The 22,047-nt window shown below is 50.3% G+C and overlaps 1 protein-coding gene across 4 annotated transcripts in view; it reads right to left on the reverse strand.

Moving 5' to 3' along the window:
• The window catches only part of pvrl2l (PVR cell adhesion molecule related 2 like), a 203,676-nt gene extending 186,491 nt beyond the window's left edge, over nucleotides 1-17,185 (reverse strand). Inside the window, exon 1 of one of the 4 annotated variants that reach the window (XM_035620414.2) lies at nucleotides 16,658-17,182. In XM_035620414.2, coding sequence (XP_035476307.2) covers nucleotides 16,658-16,739 — 82 coding nt within the window. In that variant the 5' untranslated portion in view covers nucleotides 16,740-17,182. Of the gene's footprint in view, nucleotides 1-16,657 lie in introns of all 4 variants that reach the window. The other 3 variants (XM_047330355.1, XM_035620413.2, XM_035620412.2) reach the window with 3 other exon arrangements.
• Nucleotides 17,186-22,047: the final 4,862 nt, after the last annotated feature.

Consider the following 22,047-nt stretch of genomic DNA (forward strand, 5'->3'; position numbering starts at 1 on the left):
GACGTCCACTGAACACACTCAGGTTTTCCTCGTGAAATGACTGACGCTTAAACAGCCAATGAAGAAAAAACAAAGCGCTGCAACGACTTACTCAGTCCAATATTTAACTGCATGACGGGAACATTAATGATGATTAAGAATAAAATCAATACTTAATCAACAGCTACATGAATCACTGAACATTAAGAAATCGTGTCCCACAAGCGGCAGATTTTACTTTCCCCGCTGGCAGCTGCCACGACTTCATTTTCAAAACACTCCTCTCGAGCGCGTATTGTTGCTAGGTTACAAAAAACCCTCTTCTAACAGTTTGCCATATTGCTTTAATTGTGAACTTGTCAAGTCTCTATAGTTTATAAAGGTTAAAAAAACGTCTACGACAATGGAGAGGAATTACGAGGAGAGGGAGTCTGGGCGCGCGAGATAAACCGCGGAAGACAGCAGCAGGGCGGGCGAGTGCGCCAGCGCCCGCTGCAAAGGTTTGCATCTGGATCGAGGCTGGTTTCAGACCGAACGGGATCCGGTGCGAGGCTGTGAGCGCCCTCCAGTTCTACGTCCAGTCGCCACATCGTCGAGGCTTGAAAAGGGAGTTTCACAAATAGGAAGAAACTGTGGAGCGGCCTGCAAGTGGGATCCTTTATTAGTTACGTCTTCGTTAACCTTTAAATAGTGGGACGGCCATAATACTATTAAATATATAAGATGTGAGCCCTCGCCTGCGTATATGTAAAAGGTATCCGTCAACTCCTTCAGGACAGTTGCATTGAGTTGCAGAGACGGTGGGCACCATCCAGGAGCCTCCTCCCGAGTGGCAGGTGGTGTTCCGACCACAGTCTTTTCCATTTTGTACTCGAAGCGCTGCAGACGCTCGGGACAGATTTTCTGGAGTGGACGCGGGTGCCGACTGTCGGAGCGCTGACGGTGGCGGCCTCGGAGACGGCTCCGCAGCTTGAGACCCTCGACCTCCCCTTCACACGATCGCTCTTCACCCGGCGTCGACCTTCCTGCGTCCTGCAGACGAAGAGTCGATTCACAGAGACGTGTTGCAAAGGAGAACCGGATGGATGAAGATGGAGAAGACGCTGAATGGGGACATTCATTTCGTTTGCTTCCGAGGGCAGCTTCAGATTTTTTTAACCTCGCAGGTTTGGGCCTGGTTTTTTCGTGCTCACACTAACATTGGTTAAGATTCATCCAATCCGAAGACGGCTTTCAGAGAGGCTCGACTTAATGTGGACAAAGGTTCAAGTGTAACAGGCTGAGGAAGGGGAAGGCAAGACGCGCGAGGCGAGGAGGCCGAGAGTAGAGAAGACCTGGGGGGCAGAATGAACGGGGGGAGTGAAGGAGCGAGATGGAGCGAGAGAGGGGAGTAGATTGAGATGGTAGGAGGGGGATGAAAACGACGGGAGGGGGGGAGGGGGATTGGGCACGAAAACCCAGTGCCACAGAAACTCGGCAGATTGCCAATTTCACTTTCGCCGGTAATCATTCCCACTAAGACTTCTTACCGCAAAGCAGGAGACACATTGGCTCTCCATTTATCCTCTTCTCGCCCCCCCCCAACGCTTCTCAACATTTCTTCTTTCGGCCCCTGAGTTATTCCCACCATGTTCCGCAGCCAAGCCCCCGCCCCCGCCCCCCCCCCCCCCCCCCCCCCCCCCCCCCCCCCCCCGCCCAATAAGCTACAGCGACTACATCAAGGCTGCTGCTGTGGGGATGAATATCAACCACACCACCGATCAATGGCAGCCAGAACCCAACAGAGGCAAGTGTGTGTGTGTGTGTGTGTGTGTGTGTGTGTGTGTGTGTGTGTGTGCGTGCGTGCGTGCGTGTGCAAAGGTGGAAGTTTAATCCATGTTTGACTTCTAGTACTTTGAAAACAAGGTAAATATTCACAATATGGGAAAAGGAGAGAGACAGGTGGAGGCTTTCATATTGGAGATACACCGAGGCCATCTCCTTTGTTTCTGAGACAAGAGCTGAGAGCTGAAGGTTTTATTCCCTGTATTCCCTTTATGCGAATCCGCCCGTTTTTTCAAGCGAGTAAAAACGTTGGAGCATGCGACCGAGTGTGTTTCTTGTTTCCCAGGAGCGGCTTTGTTGGATTGATTGGCATTTGCTGTTTTCATAAAAAAGAAGAAAAAAAAAGGACAAACCGACGTGAGGGCCGGGGACAAAAGCAAGTCATTTTGAAGGAGAGGAAGAGAGAATCGATCCGAGCCGGAGCACAAACATCGAGCATTTACCACACAACAGCTTGGAAAACGTCGCGAAGGAGAAACTGCCGGCGACGTCGAACACGGGTCGGCCGAGGACAACAGAAAGTCTGTCGCTGACGTGACCACCGACCTCCGCGGGGCACGGACGACGGCGTCGCCCACGTCGACCACGAGAAACCAACTCAGTCGGCAGCAAATAACGTTCAGGAGATGAGCAACACATCGCTTCAGACCGACGACCCCGAAGGTGAACCTCCGCCAGAGTGATGGGGAGGCCGAGGTGTGGAGAGATAAAGGATCTGGCTCACGGTCTCATCCGGGAGGCGCGGAGGAGGCTGGCGTCATGGCGGCTCCTGGACCAGGCTGGTTGGAAGCAGAAGGAGTTCAGGCGTGTAACCAAACATGTCATTGTGTTGTTTAACCCAACGAACTGTCGCGGGGCGGAGGGCAAACTGATGGTTACTGCAAAGAGGACTGTTCACGTTTGTTGGAGGAACTTTTCAAACAGAAGGCAAGTATCTCAACAGATGTAGAAGGCGAGAGCAAACATCCGAGTGAGAGCAGCGAGGAAACCAAATATGACGAATTGATCGCGGTCCAAGGAGGAGGGGGCCGGGTCACAGGAGAGGAGAGGATATGAATGGGATATGAGGAGGAAGGAGAAGGGGCTGCTGGCAGGCAGATGGGGAGAGAAGAGGTGATGAATGGTAAATAAAGGAAAGGAGGGCAATGATGAGGAGGAAAGGTGAGAGGGAAGGGGAAGAATAACAAGGAGAAGGAGGGTGAGAGGAGGTGAATACCGAGCAGGAGGGAAGAGAAGAGGAAAGTTGGAGAGGAGAGGAGGGGAGGGGTGATGGATAGCATGTGAGAAGGAAAAAGAGGAAATGAAATGACAAAATGACAAGGAGAGGAGAGGGCACGTCGGGGAGAGGGGAAACGGAAAAAGAGTTGATGACGAGGGGGGAACGGAGGCGATGAGTGATGACTGTGAACCCGCCCGCAGCGCCGCGCTAGTCTGCGTCACTCGCTGTTGCCCATACATGGTCGTGGAATGTGTGAACGCGAGCTACAGTTGTGTAACCTGCATTGATCGGAGATCAACAACAACAACAACAACAACAACAACAACAACAACAACACACATACACACTTCAGGAGTGGACCGCACACACACACACACACACACACACACACACACACACACACACACACACACACACACACACACACACACACACACACACACACACACACACACACACACACACACACACACACACACACATCAGGAGTGGACTGCACGCACACGCGCGCACACACACACACTTCAGGAGTGGACCGCACACGCACACACACACACACACACACACACACAAATACACTTCAGGAGTGGACCGCGCGCACACACACACACACACACACACACACACACACACACACACTTCAGGAGTGGACCGCGCACACACACACACACAAGAGACACACCTGCGGTGAACCCAAGGACAAGTCTGACGAACTAAACCAAGCACGGTGGAATAAAAGAAGTTTAGAATAAACGCCTGAACAAAGGATGAGTTGGCTTCCAGGCTAAATGTGATTTTTGTTATGTTTTGGGGGGATATTTTATTCATAGCTTTTCAATCCCACCGCAGAGGAACCACAAAAACAAAAGTAGCCCATATATATGTATATATATATATATATACATATATATATATATACATATATATGTACGCTGGAGTTGAGCAATCCAAGAAACATGTCAAATCTCAGGTGGTGATCAGATTACCTGCTGTCAACAGGGCCAGCAATGACCCACTTACACACACACACACACACACACACACACACACACACACACACACACACACACACACACACACACACACACACACACACACACACACACACACACACACACACACACACACACACACACACACACACACACACACACACACACAGGAGGAGAGGCCCAACTCTACGTGTGTGTGTGTGTGTGTGTGTGTGTGTCCACGCGTTTACATCCGTCTGCCGTGTGTTGTCTCGGTGACAGACTTGATTAATCACGGTTCTCGTTAATCAAAAGCGGCTCTCGGCTCTGGCTTTAATCTGGCTGCTTTTTTTTTTTTTTTTAATAACACACAATCATTTATTGGATTAATTACCAGCTGCTGTCTGTCCCATTCTTGTTCTAATTCTTTCCCTTTGTCCCCGCCTTGTTCCAAATGTGGCCACCGGGCTAATTAAATCTGAATGAGGATGCCATTTTGAGTCATACCCCCTTTTTTTCTTCCCATTTCATTTCCACCGACCTGGAGAAGGAGCCGCTACGTTTCTCACCAAACAGATGCGTGTGTGTGTGTGTGTGTGTGAAGCTCGAACCAGAGCACGTGGTCATGGTTGAGTGATGAAACGATCACGTTCCTGTTCACTGACTCTATGAAACCAATAATTGTTTCATCTCAGATCAAGAGTTTTGTTTAGCTCCTTTGGTTTGGCAGAGTTGAGTCAAGACGACATTTAACACCGATGCATTTCAAGCAATGAAGCTTTTTTAAAATTAAATCTGTGTGAAAATAGTGTCGGAATCATAAAATAGCACTAGAAATAGCACTAAATATTAAAAACCCAGTTCTGGCATTTATGTTGAAGCCGCGGCGTCATCAGGTACGACAGACAAGAGTTTAGTCAGTGCAGTCGGCTACGTCGCTCCTTCTCACTCCATCATCCCCCTAGTCTGCACAAATATGAAAGAGACAATCCCCGACATGCACGCCAAACACATATAGAGACACACACACACACACACACACACACACACACACACACACACCCTGCCAACGCCCACACCTCACTGCCAGCAGAGAGAGAGAGAGAGAGAGAGAGAGAGAGAGAGAGAGAGAGAGAGAGAGAGAGAGAGAGAGAGAGATGACATGGGAAAAGATTTTAGAAAACAGCTTTTATCTGTTTTCTGCAAGAAGAGACTGTGACTGGATCACTGTCAGGGGGCTGCCATTGAGTGGTTCCACCACACTGCCAGCGACTGTGTGTGTGTGTGTGTGTGTGTGTGTGTGTGTGTGTGTGTGTGTGTGTGTGTGTGTGTGTGTGTAAAGGAAACTCTCAATGTATGACCGTCTTCCATCAGTCTGCTCTACACGCGCCGGCAGTGACAGTGTGGGAATTAAACATGAGAGCAAAACGAGGAACCGGACGGGGGGCCGGAGGAGGTGAGGACCCCTCTCGCCCCCCCCCCCCCCCCCTCTCTCTCTGTCTGACACATTCAGAATCATCCCGTCCTCTCTCTCTCTCTCTCTCTCTCCATCGTTTGAGGAAGAAAGGGGCGAGTGCACTGACACTCCAGAGTGTGAGAGTTGTCACAGTGCACTAACCTCAGCGTCTCAGTATAACACCCGCGCCTCCCCCCCCCCCCCCCAAAAAGGAACCAGGAATAGAAGCAACAGTTTGACGGCTCAGGCAGATCTGTCAAGTCAAACACAGAGTGAACCCAGAGCCCTCAAAGCGTTTTTTTCCCCTCTGCACCACCTGGCTTCACACACACACACACACACACACACACACACACACACACACACACACACACACACACACACACACACACACACACACACACACACACACACACACACACACACACACACACACACACACACACACACACACACACACACACACACACACACACACACACACACACACACACACACACACACAGTGCTAATTGGCATTTAACCCGTCACTGCCGATTTGTGTGTTAACTTCTAACAAGCAATTACATGACTCGCTCGCTCGCTCGTCATCTCAGAACCAACCGAGTTGTAATGGAGCAACAACGAGCACCTGCGCTGCGAAGATCAGCCGGAATGTTTTCAACTTTTCAACTTCCAAAAAAACGCATTTCACCACTCATCATGACGGCAGTGATCACTTTCCGTCAGATGAGAAGAGTTAAAATTCCGTCCGTGCCCTTGTGTGCTGTATTTGAGCAAAACAATTAGCGACGTCTTCGTCGTCTCCATTCATTCACGGGAGGTCACGCAGTCAATTCCCAGAGCTAGAAATTGATGCCATATCAACGTCGGGAAAGTCTTTCCACGTTCATTTTCCTACTGTGATGAAATTAATTTACATGAATGCTGTGGGATGGGAAATAGATTTTTTTTTAAAAGGTTGTATTAAGTTCACAGAACCTGCACAACAACCCAACGCCACCGGATCGGGGCCTCGGTGCGGCGAGCATCTTCACAGATCAACTCTCGTGAGATTTCACCGTCGCGTTGAAACTAAAGACGACGTGTGGACGGACATGGGGAGGTCCATGTCGTCGGCTCAAGCGCAGCTTGGTGACTCCCACCATCGCCTTGATTTCCCTCCTTCCTCTCTCCGTCCGTTTGGCCAGAGCCAGAGAACAAGTGATGTGTCCGAACGAGCTCATTAACACGCTCCCCTTCACTTCGCCTTTCATTACCCCCCCCCCCCCACAATAAAACATAAAACGCCTAATTCAATTCCAAACCTATTCAACTTCTCAGTTCAGACACGGCCACTTTGCACATTGGCATTCAGAAACCTAGACGCTGACAGCCGAGCCACCCGCGGAGTCGAGAGAAAACCGGCGCGCTGGTGAGAGGACGGGACACGAGAGAGAGCAGCACACATCTCATTAGCAGCCTTTTCTCTCTCTGGCCAGCCTGCTAACTGGGCGGCCGGGCTGCCACCCGTCAGGACGCGTGCGTGCGTGCGTGCTGGGAAAACGAGAGCGGTCGAAGCATTTCGCCTCCATCCTCAGACGCGTCGCCCCCCGGGGGATTAAGAAATCATCCCCTTCCATTTCGAGAGAAAGAAAAAACACTAACGCCGGGAAATAGACTCTGGGACGAGGAGGCGGATAGGTCAGAGGCCCGGGCGCACAAGTCCTTTTCCATTTGCAAATCTGAACTCCTTAGTTAATGGACCCTGGGTTGGGTGTTTTTTGAGGTGTAAGCACAAACACCCAGAGAGAGATGATGATGATGATGATGAGGAGGAGGAGGAGGAGGAGGAGGAGGGGGGGGGCGGGCTGCTGGCTCAGTGAAATTCACTTTCGCGGACACATTAGGGTCGACTCCACAATCACGGGTCGCGATGTGTCGTGGCTCAACAGGCGGATTTCGACCTCCCATCCCGTTTCCACAGTTTGACGGCGATGCAGAGAAAAGGGATCCGTGCGAACGCGCCACAATCGGAGACAAAAGGCCGACACGCGGCGCATCGGACAGCGCCCCAGACGTTACAGATTACAGAGGAGGTGAATATTGGCAGCTCAGTCCTGATGCAGAGGTGTCTACCAAGTACACTAGATGTGTGGTTGATATAATAAATTCAAAATCAAAAGTTAAGGGACCAACTTAAAACATGCACATTACCCATGTGATGAATAAACAGCCGTTATATTGACTTTCCTAACGAACACATACTTTAACCTCCGCTCTGAACCGTGCTGCATGTTTTAGCAGAACCAAAGAAGCGTACGCGCGGAACTGTTGCAGGCCAGCATTGTGAAATATTGATACTTCCATATTCTAATGTGAAGCCCTTTGACAGCGGCGCCGAGAGCCGTTCGCAGCGTGCAGGGATTCGGCTCTACGGCCCCCGCAGCCCCGTCCGACAGAATAAGCGGTTTATGAAATGGATGGATGGATATTCCAATTTCAATGCAGCAGGACAGATTAGCAGATTATTGTCATAATTGCCTGGCTCATAATAACACAGTCAGTCATTTGCACAGTGCCCGGCACCGTCCCCCATTTCTTTCCATTTAATATTATTTATCAACCATAGCGACGGGGGGTGGGGGGGGGGGGGTTTAAGTTTCCTTACTGACAAATGTTGAAATTGAGTCCTTGACGTCGAAAAAAGGTTCAGGTAGCGAGAGCCGTCTTTTAACCTGATCATTCCTTTGTCATTCAAATCTGGAAAAACCTCGAAAAATATATCGTCTTTTCAAACAAGGTCTTCCCGAGAGTGCAGCTGCAGTTCACTCGTCGACTGGTGTGACACTTGTCGTTTGTTAAAATGATTTATTTCATTTTTTTTAGCCAGCGAGAACGTTGCCGCTAATGATTTCTTGGGGTTTGACATGAGCCTTTTAATCCCCGTTGGCTTTGATCCGTCTCCAACCATTTCAGTGAGGGAAGCGGCGAGGAGAGGGTCGAGTCTGGTGTGTACTTGAACTTCTATCTCTGGGAGGACCAGGTTGGAGCGGGGACATTATGGCCGCTCCTCACGTCTCCAAAAAGCAGTTTTTGATCAGAATTAGGTTTTGGTTCGGAGGGAAAAGCATTAATATCAACGACAATGACTTCCTGTGTGTATCTGTGTCACGTTGACTCACGTCCTCGTCCGTCACACGGTCCACTGTGGCTGCGGCTAACGGAGGGAGCTCGTCGCGGTCGCACTTACACACACGAGGGGGGGGGTCTTGTCACGCCACGGGAGTAAGAGTGGGCCGACAAGCGGGTCGTCCGGTGACCAGTTGTGGATCGACCCCTGGCTCCTCATTGACCTTTACCCCGACCCCAACCATCCCACCTGGAGATAGAACCCCCAACCTGTACCATAACCCAATTCTATCCCTTAACCTTCTCACCAAGTCACAAAGTCTCACACGCACGCAACCGAAGGCGGATGGATCCGTGTGATGCAAAATAACTCGTGAGCTCACGCCGCGGAGGCTCATCACAGACACACTGAATCAGTCCAACCGACCTCGTGTTAATGCCGACAAAGACGCACGGCGGTTACGAGGACGACAGATGTTCGGCGGGAGCTATCAATAAGCAGCCGCCTCGCTAATCTGTCTTTTGCACTTCCATTTGGTCTAATTGAGGAGGACTTGGACTGGATCCTCGCTGACAACATAAATAAATAAATAAAGGAAACGGCCACAGATACTTCTGGCTGACTGACATGTAAGTGTGAGCGTCAGAAAGCAGCAGGGAGGGAAAAAAATAACGAAGTGAAGCACCAGGCAATATCTCAAGTCATTTAACAATGATATACTGTTAAAGAAGAAAGTAGAAGATCCTGCCTTTGGAAAAAAAAAACGGATTCCGTAATTCTATCACGCAAATGAAAACGTCCGCCGCCAGGTTTGCCGAAAGGAAACCGAGAGCCTGCGTCCGCGTGGAATGCTGAATAGGAACATCGGCGTTTTGTAGAAACTCAATTTCGGATTCGTGAGAGAGAGAGAGAGAGAGAGAGAAAGAAAATCCCCACTCCTGGAGTCGCATGAATGGAGAGGTGGCCGCAGCTTCAGAGGAGAGAGACGCCGGAGTCACGAGTCAAGAGAGAGGGCGGTTTTCTTTACAGCTGTCAGCTCTCAATCAACGGCTGAATCACGGAGGGATACAGAAGCATTAATCAGGTCTGGCAGCGGCCAAAAGGAAGAGGCGGAGGAGGAGGGGGTGGAGGGGGGGAGGGGGGGCAACCTGTCGGTACATCTGTGGTCGTGCACTGTTTGGGTGCGAGCTGACTGAATGGGGAATCTGAATGAGGTGACTGAGGACCGAGCGCCTCGCCAGACACGGAGGGTACCGTCGCGTGATGAAGGGCTGCGGCTCATCGCTCCGTCGTCGTTTCCTCGGTTAGTTGTGCGGTGAAAAGGTGACGGATGTCAATCGTCCCAACATGGCGGTTCGTCGATGACGCCCAAATCAGAAAATTCGGACATTTGCCTCCAGAAAAAAAAACCGACTTGAAGCGTGAGAATCGATTATCAAAGTAGCCGCAGACGGTTGCAGCTCTGATCTCGTGTTTGCGACAGTAAAATGGCCTCCAGAGTTTGCATTGTTCACAACCTACGCAAAACACAACACTGCATTTGTTCCCCTTTTGTTTCGGTCAAGAGACGTTTGGAGACGCTCGTCCAATCCGCTCCGCCGCCTGAGCTCCAGCACCAGACAAACTGCGTCCGTGATGGTCGCAGTTCATGAAAGAACAATCCTGCAACACAAAGGCAACTGCGATTTGAACCAGAGCCGCGCACTTCCCCTCCGGCAAGAGCCCACAGTCCTTCACATGATCGTCTAGTTCTTATGGTGGAAATTAAAGGGAGAAAAAAGGGGGGCGTGGTCTGATAACCTCAGTGATTCATTTGTCATGAAACATTTAGGCCCAAACAGTGACGCATCCAGATCTGGTTAACAGAAGAATGCCAACGTCTGTTAATCCAAACGAGGATTCCCCACCAGTCTCTTTCCTGTCAGTCACCTCACACCCCCCACACACACCTCACACCCCCCACAGGAAAATATGGAAATCTCCGACAGGAAATAATCCCTGGAAAAACACGCAGCCTTGACAAACCTAATTGTCACATCCTATCTTTTTTTCTTTTTCTTTCCATGAGGCTGCTCTGTGTGCCGGCGGGACAGCCATTCATCTCACACACAGGCCTGAAATACAGTAGTATATTACAGGAAAAAAGAATGAAAGAGGTGATAGAATTACACACGACATGCGTTGCAGAATGATTGGGGGGGGGGGGGGGGGAGATGCGAGCTCGAGTGTAACGCAAATGAGAAACAATGCCGCTCGATGAAGACGATCGCCAGCAGCCGAGACCAGACACACGCGTCAGAGTCTTCAGCACAGTTTCATTTGAACCTTTCATTCAATTCATAGTTAGTGTCCATCTGTCTCTCGGTTGGCTGACACGCTGCTGACCCCCGCCGCTTGTCGCCAACGAGAGACGAGCTGTTGCTCGACATCTCTCCTCTTCCGATACCGTACGCCCATTGCCTCGGAGAGGTACCGCGTTTCTTCATTCACACCAAAAAAGGCCGTAGGATTTTCCAAGTCTGGTGAAATTCAGACACGGTTGTCAGAGCTTTGAGTGTTTTAATCCCCCCCCCCCCCAAAAAAAACTGCAAGTCCCAATATTGTTGTCGAGAGACGTCCAATGAGCTGCGGCCTCGAGGCAGTATATCAAACACTGTGATCATTTTAATATCATGATTAATAGCACGCTACTCGAAGGGAGAAACAGGGTGTAGTGGAACGTTTCGGAGACAATTGACACATTCTGACCTTTGCTAGTGTGAGCACTTGGAGCAGGGGCAGGAAATTGACTTTTTTTCTTCTTTTCTTTTTCAATCTTCCCGGCTCCTGTGACCTGTTCATCCCCCAGCGATGAGAGAGCTTTCACTCAGCAGCCAATCACTTAGAAGAGAGCAGGAGACGGGCACATATCCACCACAATGATATCGGTTGATGGTGAGAAATATAGATATATATATATATATATATTTTGAATACCTTCCATTTCCTCTGTTACACAATTGCTACTTAAACGACCTACTTAGAAAATGAGCCCTGAGCGACAAGACATGGGAATCTTATTATCTACACAAGGCACTGCATTAAATCCTGTTCCTTATGCGAGGTTGAGCTTCAGATGCTGTCGTGGCTTCAACTGAGAGACACGTCTGATGCTGTGACGTCAATATTGAAGACACAAAGGCGAAGACTACATCCGTGCAAATACTTTTTCCTCGTAAAATGGCGTTCGAGGCAAAAAACGCTGGCGCTGCGGATCCGGCGTAAACAGGAAGCAGGTCGTCGACTCTGCCGTCGCCGTTTGAAAAGCGGAAGCACTTGTGCTGTAATGCCACTGACATTGTAAATAGCCAGTGCCTCTGAGCTTGCACATCATCATCCTACTCTTTTGCTTTTTTTTCTCCGAGCGTCAGATGAGATTTCCTCCAGTTAGCAATGATGCAAGTCAAGCGTTTTTATGGAATTGGAGCAAGGCCATCACCTCAAATTCAGTCTATAGGTCAAGAAAGGCTCCATACTGACGCAAGTGAGGCAAACAATGTTACTGCGGTTATTAATTGCCCACATGGGTACAACAGGAAATGTCACAGAGTCACGTCACGGCACAACTCCCACACAGCCGGTGGAGGCCGTTTCCATTTTGTCACCAGCAGCGGACTGTACCTGGAGAGGAGGAGAGGACGGACACGGCTCAACACTTCTTCTTCTGCCTTTATTGTTTTTACCCTTTTGAAATGTCCCCCTCTCTCTTATCCCCTGCATCGCCCTGCCTGTTCTAAACAATGAGGCCGAGAAGAACGGCCAGAGGGAGGAAGAGAAGGGGGGGGGGGGCGGGGGCTGGCACCCTTTTTAATTCCACAAAAAGCCGTTCCAACACAACGGGCCCCCGCTCGGGAGCCGTCACAGAGCGGCAGCCGGCCAGGGCCCGGCTGAAAATAGGGTGGTGAGCAAAGAGAATGACAGTAACAGAGAGGGCGAGAGAACGAGGCCGAGGCAGGAAGAAAGGCTGAACAAGACAATGGGAACTGGAAGGCCGAGGCCGCGGTACAAGAAGCTGCCTGGAAGTTTCCTTTGCTCCGCATATCGGTCAAAGTCAAACGAGGGGCGGGGTGGCCACATTGATCGCGTGTGTGTGTGTGTGTGTGTGTGTGTGTGTGTGTGTGTGTGTGTGTGCGCGAGCGGACCCTGAGAGCAGGAAGCAGGACCCCCTCCCTCCGAACGTCCTCTGATCGGCCGCGTTGTGATGCGTGGCCCCTGTTCCCTCTTGCCCACACGCCGACACCTGTTCGCTGAGGAATGCCAAGGTGCTTCAGCCCAGATATGGTTTATTTTCGAGAAATGTGATCCAGGAATTTTGCTTCAGTAGCCGGTTTCCGCAGGAATGGACAGACGAGGACAAATGCGCTGACCGAGTGCAGACGCGTTGCTTGCTGACTCTTGGCAGACGGGGTTGATGCACTAGGACTCGCGGCGCGATGGAGTTTCTTTCGGAGTCCAGCCTCTTCCCCTCTATTTCTTTTCTTTGGAAGCTCCACACAAACACACCGCACATGGTCGCACAACAGAGACATCAATAACATAGCGATGCTGGGAAGGAGTCTGAGTGTGTGTGTGTGTGTGTGTGTGTGTGTGTGTGCGTGTGTGTGTGTGTGTGATATCATCTTCTCAAGTCAACAAAGAGACGTGAAAATTGTTCCGTCCACAAAAGCCGTATCCATGACAACGGGCTTCAAAAGCCGGGCCGACCGCTACACCTCCGGCCGTAATCGCTGCCCTGGGAGTTTTTTGGGAAAGAAGGGGTTGCATCTCAACCACTGTGATCGCACAAAAGAACCGGCACACGGCGTTTTGAGTTCAGTCGACTCATCCGAGAAGATGCAGCGAAATAAGAGCGAGGAACAGTTGTTTTCTCTCGGAGCAGCAGGGACTCACTCACGTTGTGCTTTTTTTTTTTCTTGGCCGTGAATCATCCGCCACACATGACGGCCCCCCGGACAACGACCAAACAAATTGGCCTAAACACTAACAGCCCCGCGGCGTCACTCCGCAGTGTTGCCTTGACGGCATGTGAGTCATTAATAACAAGCTCCCGATGAGCGTCGCCGGCGATTATCATCGGGAAGAGCCGTTGACATTTGAGTACGGGGCCCAACGCGGCTAATGTCTGGTCCCCGACGCGACGGCAGCTTGTGGCGTGTCTCTGAGAAGGCCGAATCATTATTTCATTAAATAAGCATCGTCACGTTCAGCATGGGGACCGTTTCCAAGGTTCCCTATGAATAAACCCAGGAACAAATAGAACATGCTACATTACTGTGCATCATTAAACCCCTCATCCACATCCGTCCGGCCGCTTTACTCCATTATTGACACTTTACACACACGCACGCACGCACGCACGCACGCACGCACGCACGCACGCACGCACGCGCGCGCTCCTTGACATTTAGTCTCTTCAGCCATCGGACACCACAGGCCACTGGGACCCCTGCGCCTCAGACGGGAGATGCTCCTAATCACTTTGCACCCCCAGGTTCAGGCTACTGTGCCGGGGTTACGTTGGGATTTATGCAAAGTTGTTTGACTCCTGCCATTTTTGGTTTCTGTTCAAATTGCCCTTTTGCTTTTTTGAAAATACTGGGCGATTTTTGCTCATTGTTCAAATAAATCAAATCAACAAAAAACGATTCTGCAAAGAGGAAAAAATGGAAATAACTCCTGCCGTCGCCCACAAAAGGCTGAGAATGCAAGACCTTCGTCCTCAACTGTCTGCAGACAGTTGAGGACGAAGGTCTTGCACTCGACGCAAGTTTATGCTCTATGATCAAGTATATTGAATATTCTTTGACAGTAAAATTGGTTGCTGTTTAGGGGTTTCACGCTCAAACGGACGAGGGCCGCTTCTTCATCACCACCCTGCTCCTCTGCACTCCTCTGTTCCACAAAACTCATATGAAAAAAAAAAAGATCCACACGCGCCGGAGCTTCGCAAATATGCAAACAGTCATTAATAAGAGCCTTCTCGATAATCAGGCGGCGGCGCTCTGAAGGCGATAAGCATCGGCCGCCTGCTCTCCAAGCGATAAGCCAATCAGCCCCTTCGTCTCCGCCGAGCGAGCCGTCGAGGGGACTCATCATCGTTGACATTTCAGCACAGGATCGGGCCTATAGAGACGAGCAGCGGGGGGGGGGGGGCACCTGAAGTGACTTAATTATCATTGCTGCAGAATGAGATCCACTCAACTCTGTTTCGCCGCCGTCTTCTTCTTTCCAACTGAAGGTTAACGCTGTTCTTCCGACGCGGTGGAAGTCGCGAAGCTGCCGTTCATCATCGCCCTTTTTCTCAGCACAGGAAATCTGAGAGCGACGTATCAACCTGTGGGGTTTTTTCCCCCCCGGATACTGTTTCACGCGCCAGGTCGACCGCGGGAAATCAAAGCTTCTACTTCTACTACTTCTGTCCTGCGACGACGACGAGACAGTGGAAATGAACACTTTTTTCGTGGTTATGCCTATCTGCATATCTATCAGTGCCATGTTCCCATAAGGACATGAAGTTTTGCTATGGCGATCACGGGCTAGTTTATTGATACCATCATTTGTTTAGGCAGTGATAGTTCAGACAACATTCCTTTGCATAACATCCACAGTGGGTTCGGAGTCATATTTAAAAAAATCTATGATGTCATCCGAGACCTTTTTTCGACTCAACGGGATGACGCACAGGCGACGACGGTCGAGGTTAGAGGTTCCATAAGACCTCGCCACTCGACGATGGGAAGACGCAATAGTCATTTGATTTTTTTCAGTAATTCCCGGTTCCGAGATCATAATGGAGCGATGAACCCGGCACCCGAGCTCCGAGCTCCAACGGCACGCAGGGTCACTATATCTGGTCTGAGGTGTTGTGCAAATCATTGAACTCAACATTAACTGACGCTTATGTCAACGTTGGTACTTTAGCCTCTGTATGAATATCACTATAATATTCATGCAGTGTCTTGCATCACCTGACAGTAAGTTGGCAGTAGAGCTTGTATCAGGAGGCCAATACTATATCAGCCAATATTGGTTCATCCCACATAGATGCGTAATCATTGCATGTTGGTAAATATGTAAATAAATAGAGATTATTGATCCTTATTTAGCTCCAGTCAAGTTAATTGTGTGTTTGCTGTGTGCAATTATTTCATTGGCAATGTTTACTGGGGAGCGTCGCCTTATCGTTACAGTTGCTGTAATCTATGATGGTAATTTATGAACAGCCTCTCCTCTGGGAGGCGGAAGCACAGCTCCCATACCACCACGTCTACATCTTTTGTTTCCTTATTACTCTGAATATCCACGGTGTCTCATCAGGCCCTTCGGAGTCAGAAGTGACGGTATTTCATTTCACATTTCTCTCCGACATAGTGGCACATCCCTGCGCCACCTTCCGTATTTCACCACAGGATTACTGTACAGTGGATATTCATTAAGGGCCCTTGACTGGGTAACTACTCACTGAGGAGGGGCCACCTGAAGAGCAGACCCCCCCCCCCCCCATCGCCACCCTGTTGCTCTGCAGAATAACATTATTCTATAAAGATTAACTATCACAACCTGCCCACTGCGATTGCGCCTCGTTTCCCCTTTTGGACACTTTGCAGCAGGTACACACAGATTACAGGTCGGCCGCGTCGGGGAGGGTTTGTCGAGGCTCAGGGAGGATTAGGCTTCCTGAGCAAGTCACCTGGCGACTGGAGCTGCGAGGAATCAGGACGAGAGGACGAAAGAAATGCACCGCAAACCGGGGGAGCCACACCTCGCCGACCATGGCGTAAACCAGGACTCCACACACACACACACACACACACACACACACACAGTTGACATGTGAGAGCTTCGACGATAAACTTTTACCCCGAGAGGAGATAAGAGACGTGCCACACGGTGCAGCAGCTCCGCACCCGGAACGAGGGCGGTGCTGCTGAGGGTTTGTTGAGCCGCGTTCAGGGCGCACGGGACCGGGGAGAGGGGGGGACCAGGAGGGAGAGGGGGGGACCAGGAGAGAGGGGGGGGACGGATCAGAACCCCGCTCCTTGTCGGTTCGGTCTTACCTTTGGCCACGAGGAGGATCGCCGCCGCCGCCACCACATACGCGATCCACACCGGACAGCGCGCTGCGTAATCTCTCGCCATTCTTCTTCGAAAACAGGAGAACCAAAAGGTGGACGTAAATATCCACAACAGCCCTGCGTTGGAGGGGGGCAGGGGGGGGTATTCCGTCCGCGATCAGCCGAGGAACTTGCGAGCGCAGTTGACTCCGCCGCGCGGTCCAAATCAGCCAAGTTGCGGCTCCTCGTTCCCTCGCCGCCGTGCGCGGAGCTCCGCTCGCAGTCAGCACCCGTGGGAAGTTTCTCTCTCTCTGTCTCTGTCTTTCGCTTTGGCTCTGCCGGTGGCACGGGGAGAGTCCGACCCCTCCCAGTGTGGGCCGTGCCTCAGTGCGCACAGCTCACAGGTAAACGGCCCCGCGCGGGCGCACGTGTGTGTGTGTGTGTGTGTGTGTGACGGCGGGGAAACGAAGCGCAGCGCCGGGGAGACGGAGCGCGAGGGTCGGCGGAGCTCGGCGTGTCTGCTGCGGTGGAAGCCGAGAGTGTGTGTGTGTGTGTGTGTGGGGGGGGTATCAGAGTGATGTCAGCAGAGCGTCACCAAGAGGACTTCAGCAGTAATAGGCTGCCGAGCCCCTCCACGGTCCAGGACGCTCACCTGAGGGCGCACGGCGCGATCTGCTGACACCTGCCGCCCACTGCACCGATGTGCCGATGTTCACCGGCACAATGGATGATTGTGAGGGATCAACGTTATTCAGTGGCAGTGGACAAAGAGGAAAACGATACAGCAGATGGAAATACCAAACAATATCTGTTAGCAAAGTTGACATTTATTTTGCTCATCAGTCAACACCCTTAATGACCAAAATGTGAAATCACCTTTATAGAAATTGTTTGCAAATATATATATGGGGGGAAGAAAATCATATATCTTATTTATAAAAAGGGATTCAGATTTGGAGTCTACTTTTTTTTGGAAACTGAAGGCACACGCCAGTACAGTATGAACCGTATATGAAGGTCTCTCAATTCACATTGCACGCCAGGATGAACGCAAAGTCATGAAGTCCAAGGAACTCTATGAGGATTGGCTTTGCCTTCGCCTCTCCACTAGATCGCTCGGTCCTCTAGATACAGATGTCAAGACTAAGTTGGCTGCTCTTTGCAAATACGTGGACTCGCCCAGGTTCCCGTCCGGGGGGGTTTACTCTGACCCACCGCCCTGTCACTCCAGTTGCGCTGGGCGCTCAGTCTCCCAGACTCTGAGAGGCCACCAGACCAATCAGGAGATCCTGTACGACACATTGCCTTTAAATTATCCTCCTGACTCTTGGTTTGTGTTTGCAATTTTGGTCCAAAAAAAGGTAGGACCGGCTCAGTGCAAGGGGCATAAAAACAATTTCTGAAATATTTCCAGGGGGACTGTGGCCTCAGTAATTGTCAAATATAAGTTTGGAACCACCAGGACTCTTCCTGGAGGTTGGCCGTCCAGCCGGAACCGAGTAACCACGCGGACGAGGAGCGTCTTGGTCAGGGAGATATAGCCAACAACCCAACCGACTCTCCGCTAGAGCTTCAGAAGTCCTCTGCAGAGACGGGGGAACCTGCCAGGAGGACGAGCGTCTCTCCATCAATCGGGCCTCGAGGGTGGAACGGCTTGACAGGAGCCACTTCGAGTAAAAAAAAAAGGCAAAGGGCAGCCTGCTCGGAGTTCGCCAAATGGCATTTAAAGGACTCCGAGGGCATGAAGGAAAAATACTCTCTGATCTGATGAGAAAAAAAAAAATGGAACTATTTGGGCAGAACTCCAAAGTGATGCCTGGCAAAACGCAGGCGCCGCTCATCGGCCGGCTAATGTCCTCCCTGCGGCGGAGCGGTGGCAGCGTGACGGAGACATTGGAGAAGGAGTTTCTCAGCGGCGAGGACAGAGGAACCGTCGGGGGAACGGAGGGGAGGATGAATACAGGCAAACACAAAAGAGGTCCTTTGAGGAAACCTGCTCGAGAGTGCGGAACGGACGACGAGTCGACCTTTCAGCTCGACAATGACCCGAAGCCGGACACAGCCGACACGACGCCGAGTGGCCCAAGCAGAGCTCGGACTTAATCCCCACAGAACGTCTGTGGAGAGAAGATGGCAGTTGACAGATGTTCCCCCATCCAGTCCGACAGAAGGGGAGAGGATGAACTGCAAATCCGGGTGTGCAAACCTGGTCGGGCCTCATCCGTGAAGACAGGGAGCTTCTCAAAAGGCATGTTTCAGTTTTCGATCGCAGGTCACTGGGTCGGTGTAGACCGACATGAAGGTGGAGCAACCTCCAGCAGCTACAAAAGGAAAATGATGCTCAGACATATGTACATGTAATAATCGCAGGAACCACACTATCAGAGCTTCTCCTTCAAGTATCCCACATTGTGCTGACAATACTTCAATACTTTAACTGGTGAATTTGTAGTTCTTAAAGTTATATTGTTCCCTCACTTGAGTTAAAGATCTGAAAATCTCTTCCGCCACTGATCACCTACCATTAATTGTCAAATCTGCAGCTACTGTACATCACTGGGAATCAATTTTTTTGTTATCAAAACCAAAGCAATGTCCTCAAGTTGCTTACTTTGTCTGACCAGCAGCCGAAACGTGAGAACTGCTGTGACAGCTAATGTTTGTTTTTAATCATTTATCATAAAAGAATTGATCCCTGTCAGTTGGCTAAGTGTTCATGTCAGAAGTGCTCATTTGTAATAGAGATATGAAATGTGTACAGAGAGGCCATGCCGCCCTGCATTTCACATATACCGTACAACATCTCCCTGGGCTTTGTACAGAAACATTAACCTCGACGAACTTGTGCGTTCTGAGCCACCGTAGGAACATGGCGGACGCCGCGGAGCAGGAAGATATAAAAGGTCTTATTGTCAGGTGACGGAAGCACAAGGATTCTTAGCATCAGGTGATTTTACACTAAAGGAAACATAATTATGAATATTATGATGAATAATCCCCTTAAATCCAACAGACTGAATCTGGAAATAACATATAATCCTACAATCCAGCAAAATGACTTCCTCTGTAACAGAAGCTTTATTCCCTGTGTTATGTTTAATCAGGTGTATTTCACGAAAGAAGCAAAAAAAAAAAAGGAAAAGAAAAGAAGACATGTGACTTTCACAAAATATAAATTGCACATAAAAAAAAATCCTTCTGGAAGCAGACAAGGGGGAAGAACATGGCGTCAGCAACCGGAGGCGGTTGGAGTCCGGAGACGGATGCCGTCATTTCCTTTGTCGTCCTGCGCGCACAGAGACGGTGAATTGAAAAGGGAGCTTCTTTTAAAAGACGGGAATTCTTCAAACACGGAGGAGTTGAAGGGAAATAAACAGACACGGCGCGTTCGCACTGTACAAGACTGTTTAAGACGATAAGAGAGCGCGTCTGAAGTCGACTGCACTAGTTGGGCTTCGTTGTTTCAAAAGTTGAAGAAATGTAACAAGGGCAGATTGACTGAGACAATAATATGACTGTGTTCACGTCACCACATTGGAACCATGTTCCTGTTCGCTGCCCAGGGACGATACTGTACATGGAAGCTAAATATGGAACACAGCGTCTCGTCTCTTTGCCTGAGATCAATCTATTTATACATTTTCAGCATTTCCTTTTTCCTGCGTTGTTGCTCATTTACATATCTCCGATGGGCCAACATCGGCCAAACCCATATGTCGGTCGGGCTCTTGTCAAAACGTCTCTTTCTCTCGCAATCAAGAGCGACAACTTGCAACCTCCAGCTGCAACATTTACTTTTTTTCCTGCGTGTATGTAGGCTAATGCTCTCGCTGCTCAAATACCACGACTCCCGCTCTGAGGCAAACCAAATAACCATCTATTATATCGTGGGGTGGGGGGAAAGAAATCAATATATATACGCTGCCACACGCCTCCCTCCGCATACAGTCACCATTCATAACCCTCCTCTGAGAAATGACACATGGCCGTCCTCTGCAAGGCTCGACTCTCCGCTCGCCTGCCTCTTCTGAAAACCTTCCCCGCGACGCCTCCACCACTTTGCTGGGTGGCAGACCCGGCCGCCCACCTCCCCATTATCACCTCATTAGCGGGCTGCAAACTGGCCCACCCTCCATCTTGGCTCCGGCCTCAATCAGCCCATTAATCACAGAAGCGCAGGGAAACCTTCTGTCCTCTGAAAGCTCTTGATGTATTCTGCCGGCCCCTGCTGTGTGTGTGTGTGTGTGTGTGTGTGTGTGTGTGTGTGTGTGTGTGTGTGCGCGCTGCATACAAATGATGCAGCTACATCCTGCCATCTGTTGACTGCTCAAAGTAACTGCCTGTACACGGACAAGGCCGACGTCCATGATGCTTTCTGTCCGTCCTTCCGTCCGCCCGTCCGTCCCCTCCTCTCTACACCCTGGAATGTAATCGTGTAATTTAAGGTTTATCTCATTAAGAGAACAGATGGAGCAAAGCACTTCATCACTGCAACAAGTCCCAATAATTAAAACACCAAATTGGTCGTCAGGGCGCCGCAACACGCGGCTCGTGAGCGTTTCTCTAATCTGCCAGCCAAGTGGTGGAGGTATGATTCATCAAATACTTTATTAAGGTTTTGGCTCGTACTGGGTTTTCTTTCTTCTTCTTCTTTTTTTAAACAACTACTTGTACACTTGGAAGGGGAAAGGATGCAAAACCAAGGACACCTTTCATAACAGTAAATCAACTTCCCATTATTCTTTTTTTTTGATACTGAATGTGAACAAAGAGCGTTTTAACAAAAGGGCCCGTCAGTCTTGTCTGGGGGGAACGGCGGTACGGCCTTCGGAGGTTTTCCAAATTGACGGGCACAAAAACTGGCGCAGACATTCATGGTACCCCCCCCCCCCCCGCCGATTTTTCCTCGAGCATCGCCGTGAAGTTCACGCCGCTCCTCTCGAAGCCCACGGATGGATCGCCACGACATGCCGCGCCGACACTCATGTTCCCCGTGAGACGAACTGAAACAGCCTTGGTGATTCTTTAAGTTGTCGTCGGGGCTCCACCGTCAGGGCAACAATTCAATTTGTCCAGTGCTTTGGTTTATGAACCAAGCTGCAAATAAAAAATGAGGCAACGACTTCCCCATTGGCCTCGGCTCTGCTGTGCCACACGGTGAACACATTGTACCCACTGAACGTGTCGGCGTTGTCACCGTGAACGTGTAAGCACACTTATGTTAGCCTTTAGCTCAAAGGCTAAACGTGACGGACTTGATTGCAGGTTTTTCCGGGCGGCCGATAATACAAACTATGCTCGTCATCATTCAGAGTCGCACCTTTCTTATTTCGCCCCGGCTGACCGAGCAATGACAAACTGCTGGTTATGGACAATCGATATCCCACTATGAA

Source organism: Scophthalmus maximus, chromosome 22 (genome assembly GCF_022379125.1).
Source record: "Scophthalmus maximus strain ysfricsl-2021 chromosome 22, ASM2237912v1, whole genome shotgun sequence".
Taxonomy (NCBI): domain Eukaryota; kingdom Metazoa; phylum Chordata; class Actinopteri; order Pleuronectiformes; family Scophthalmidae; genus Scophthalmus; species Scophthalmus maximus.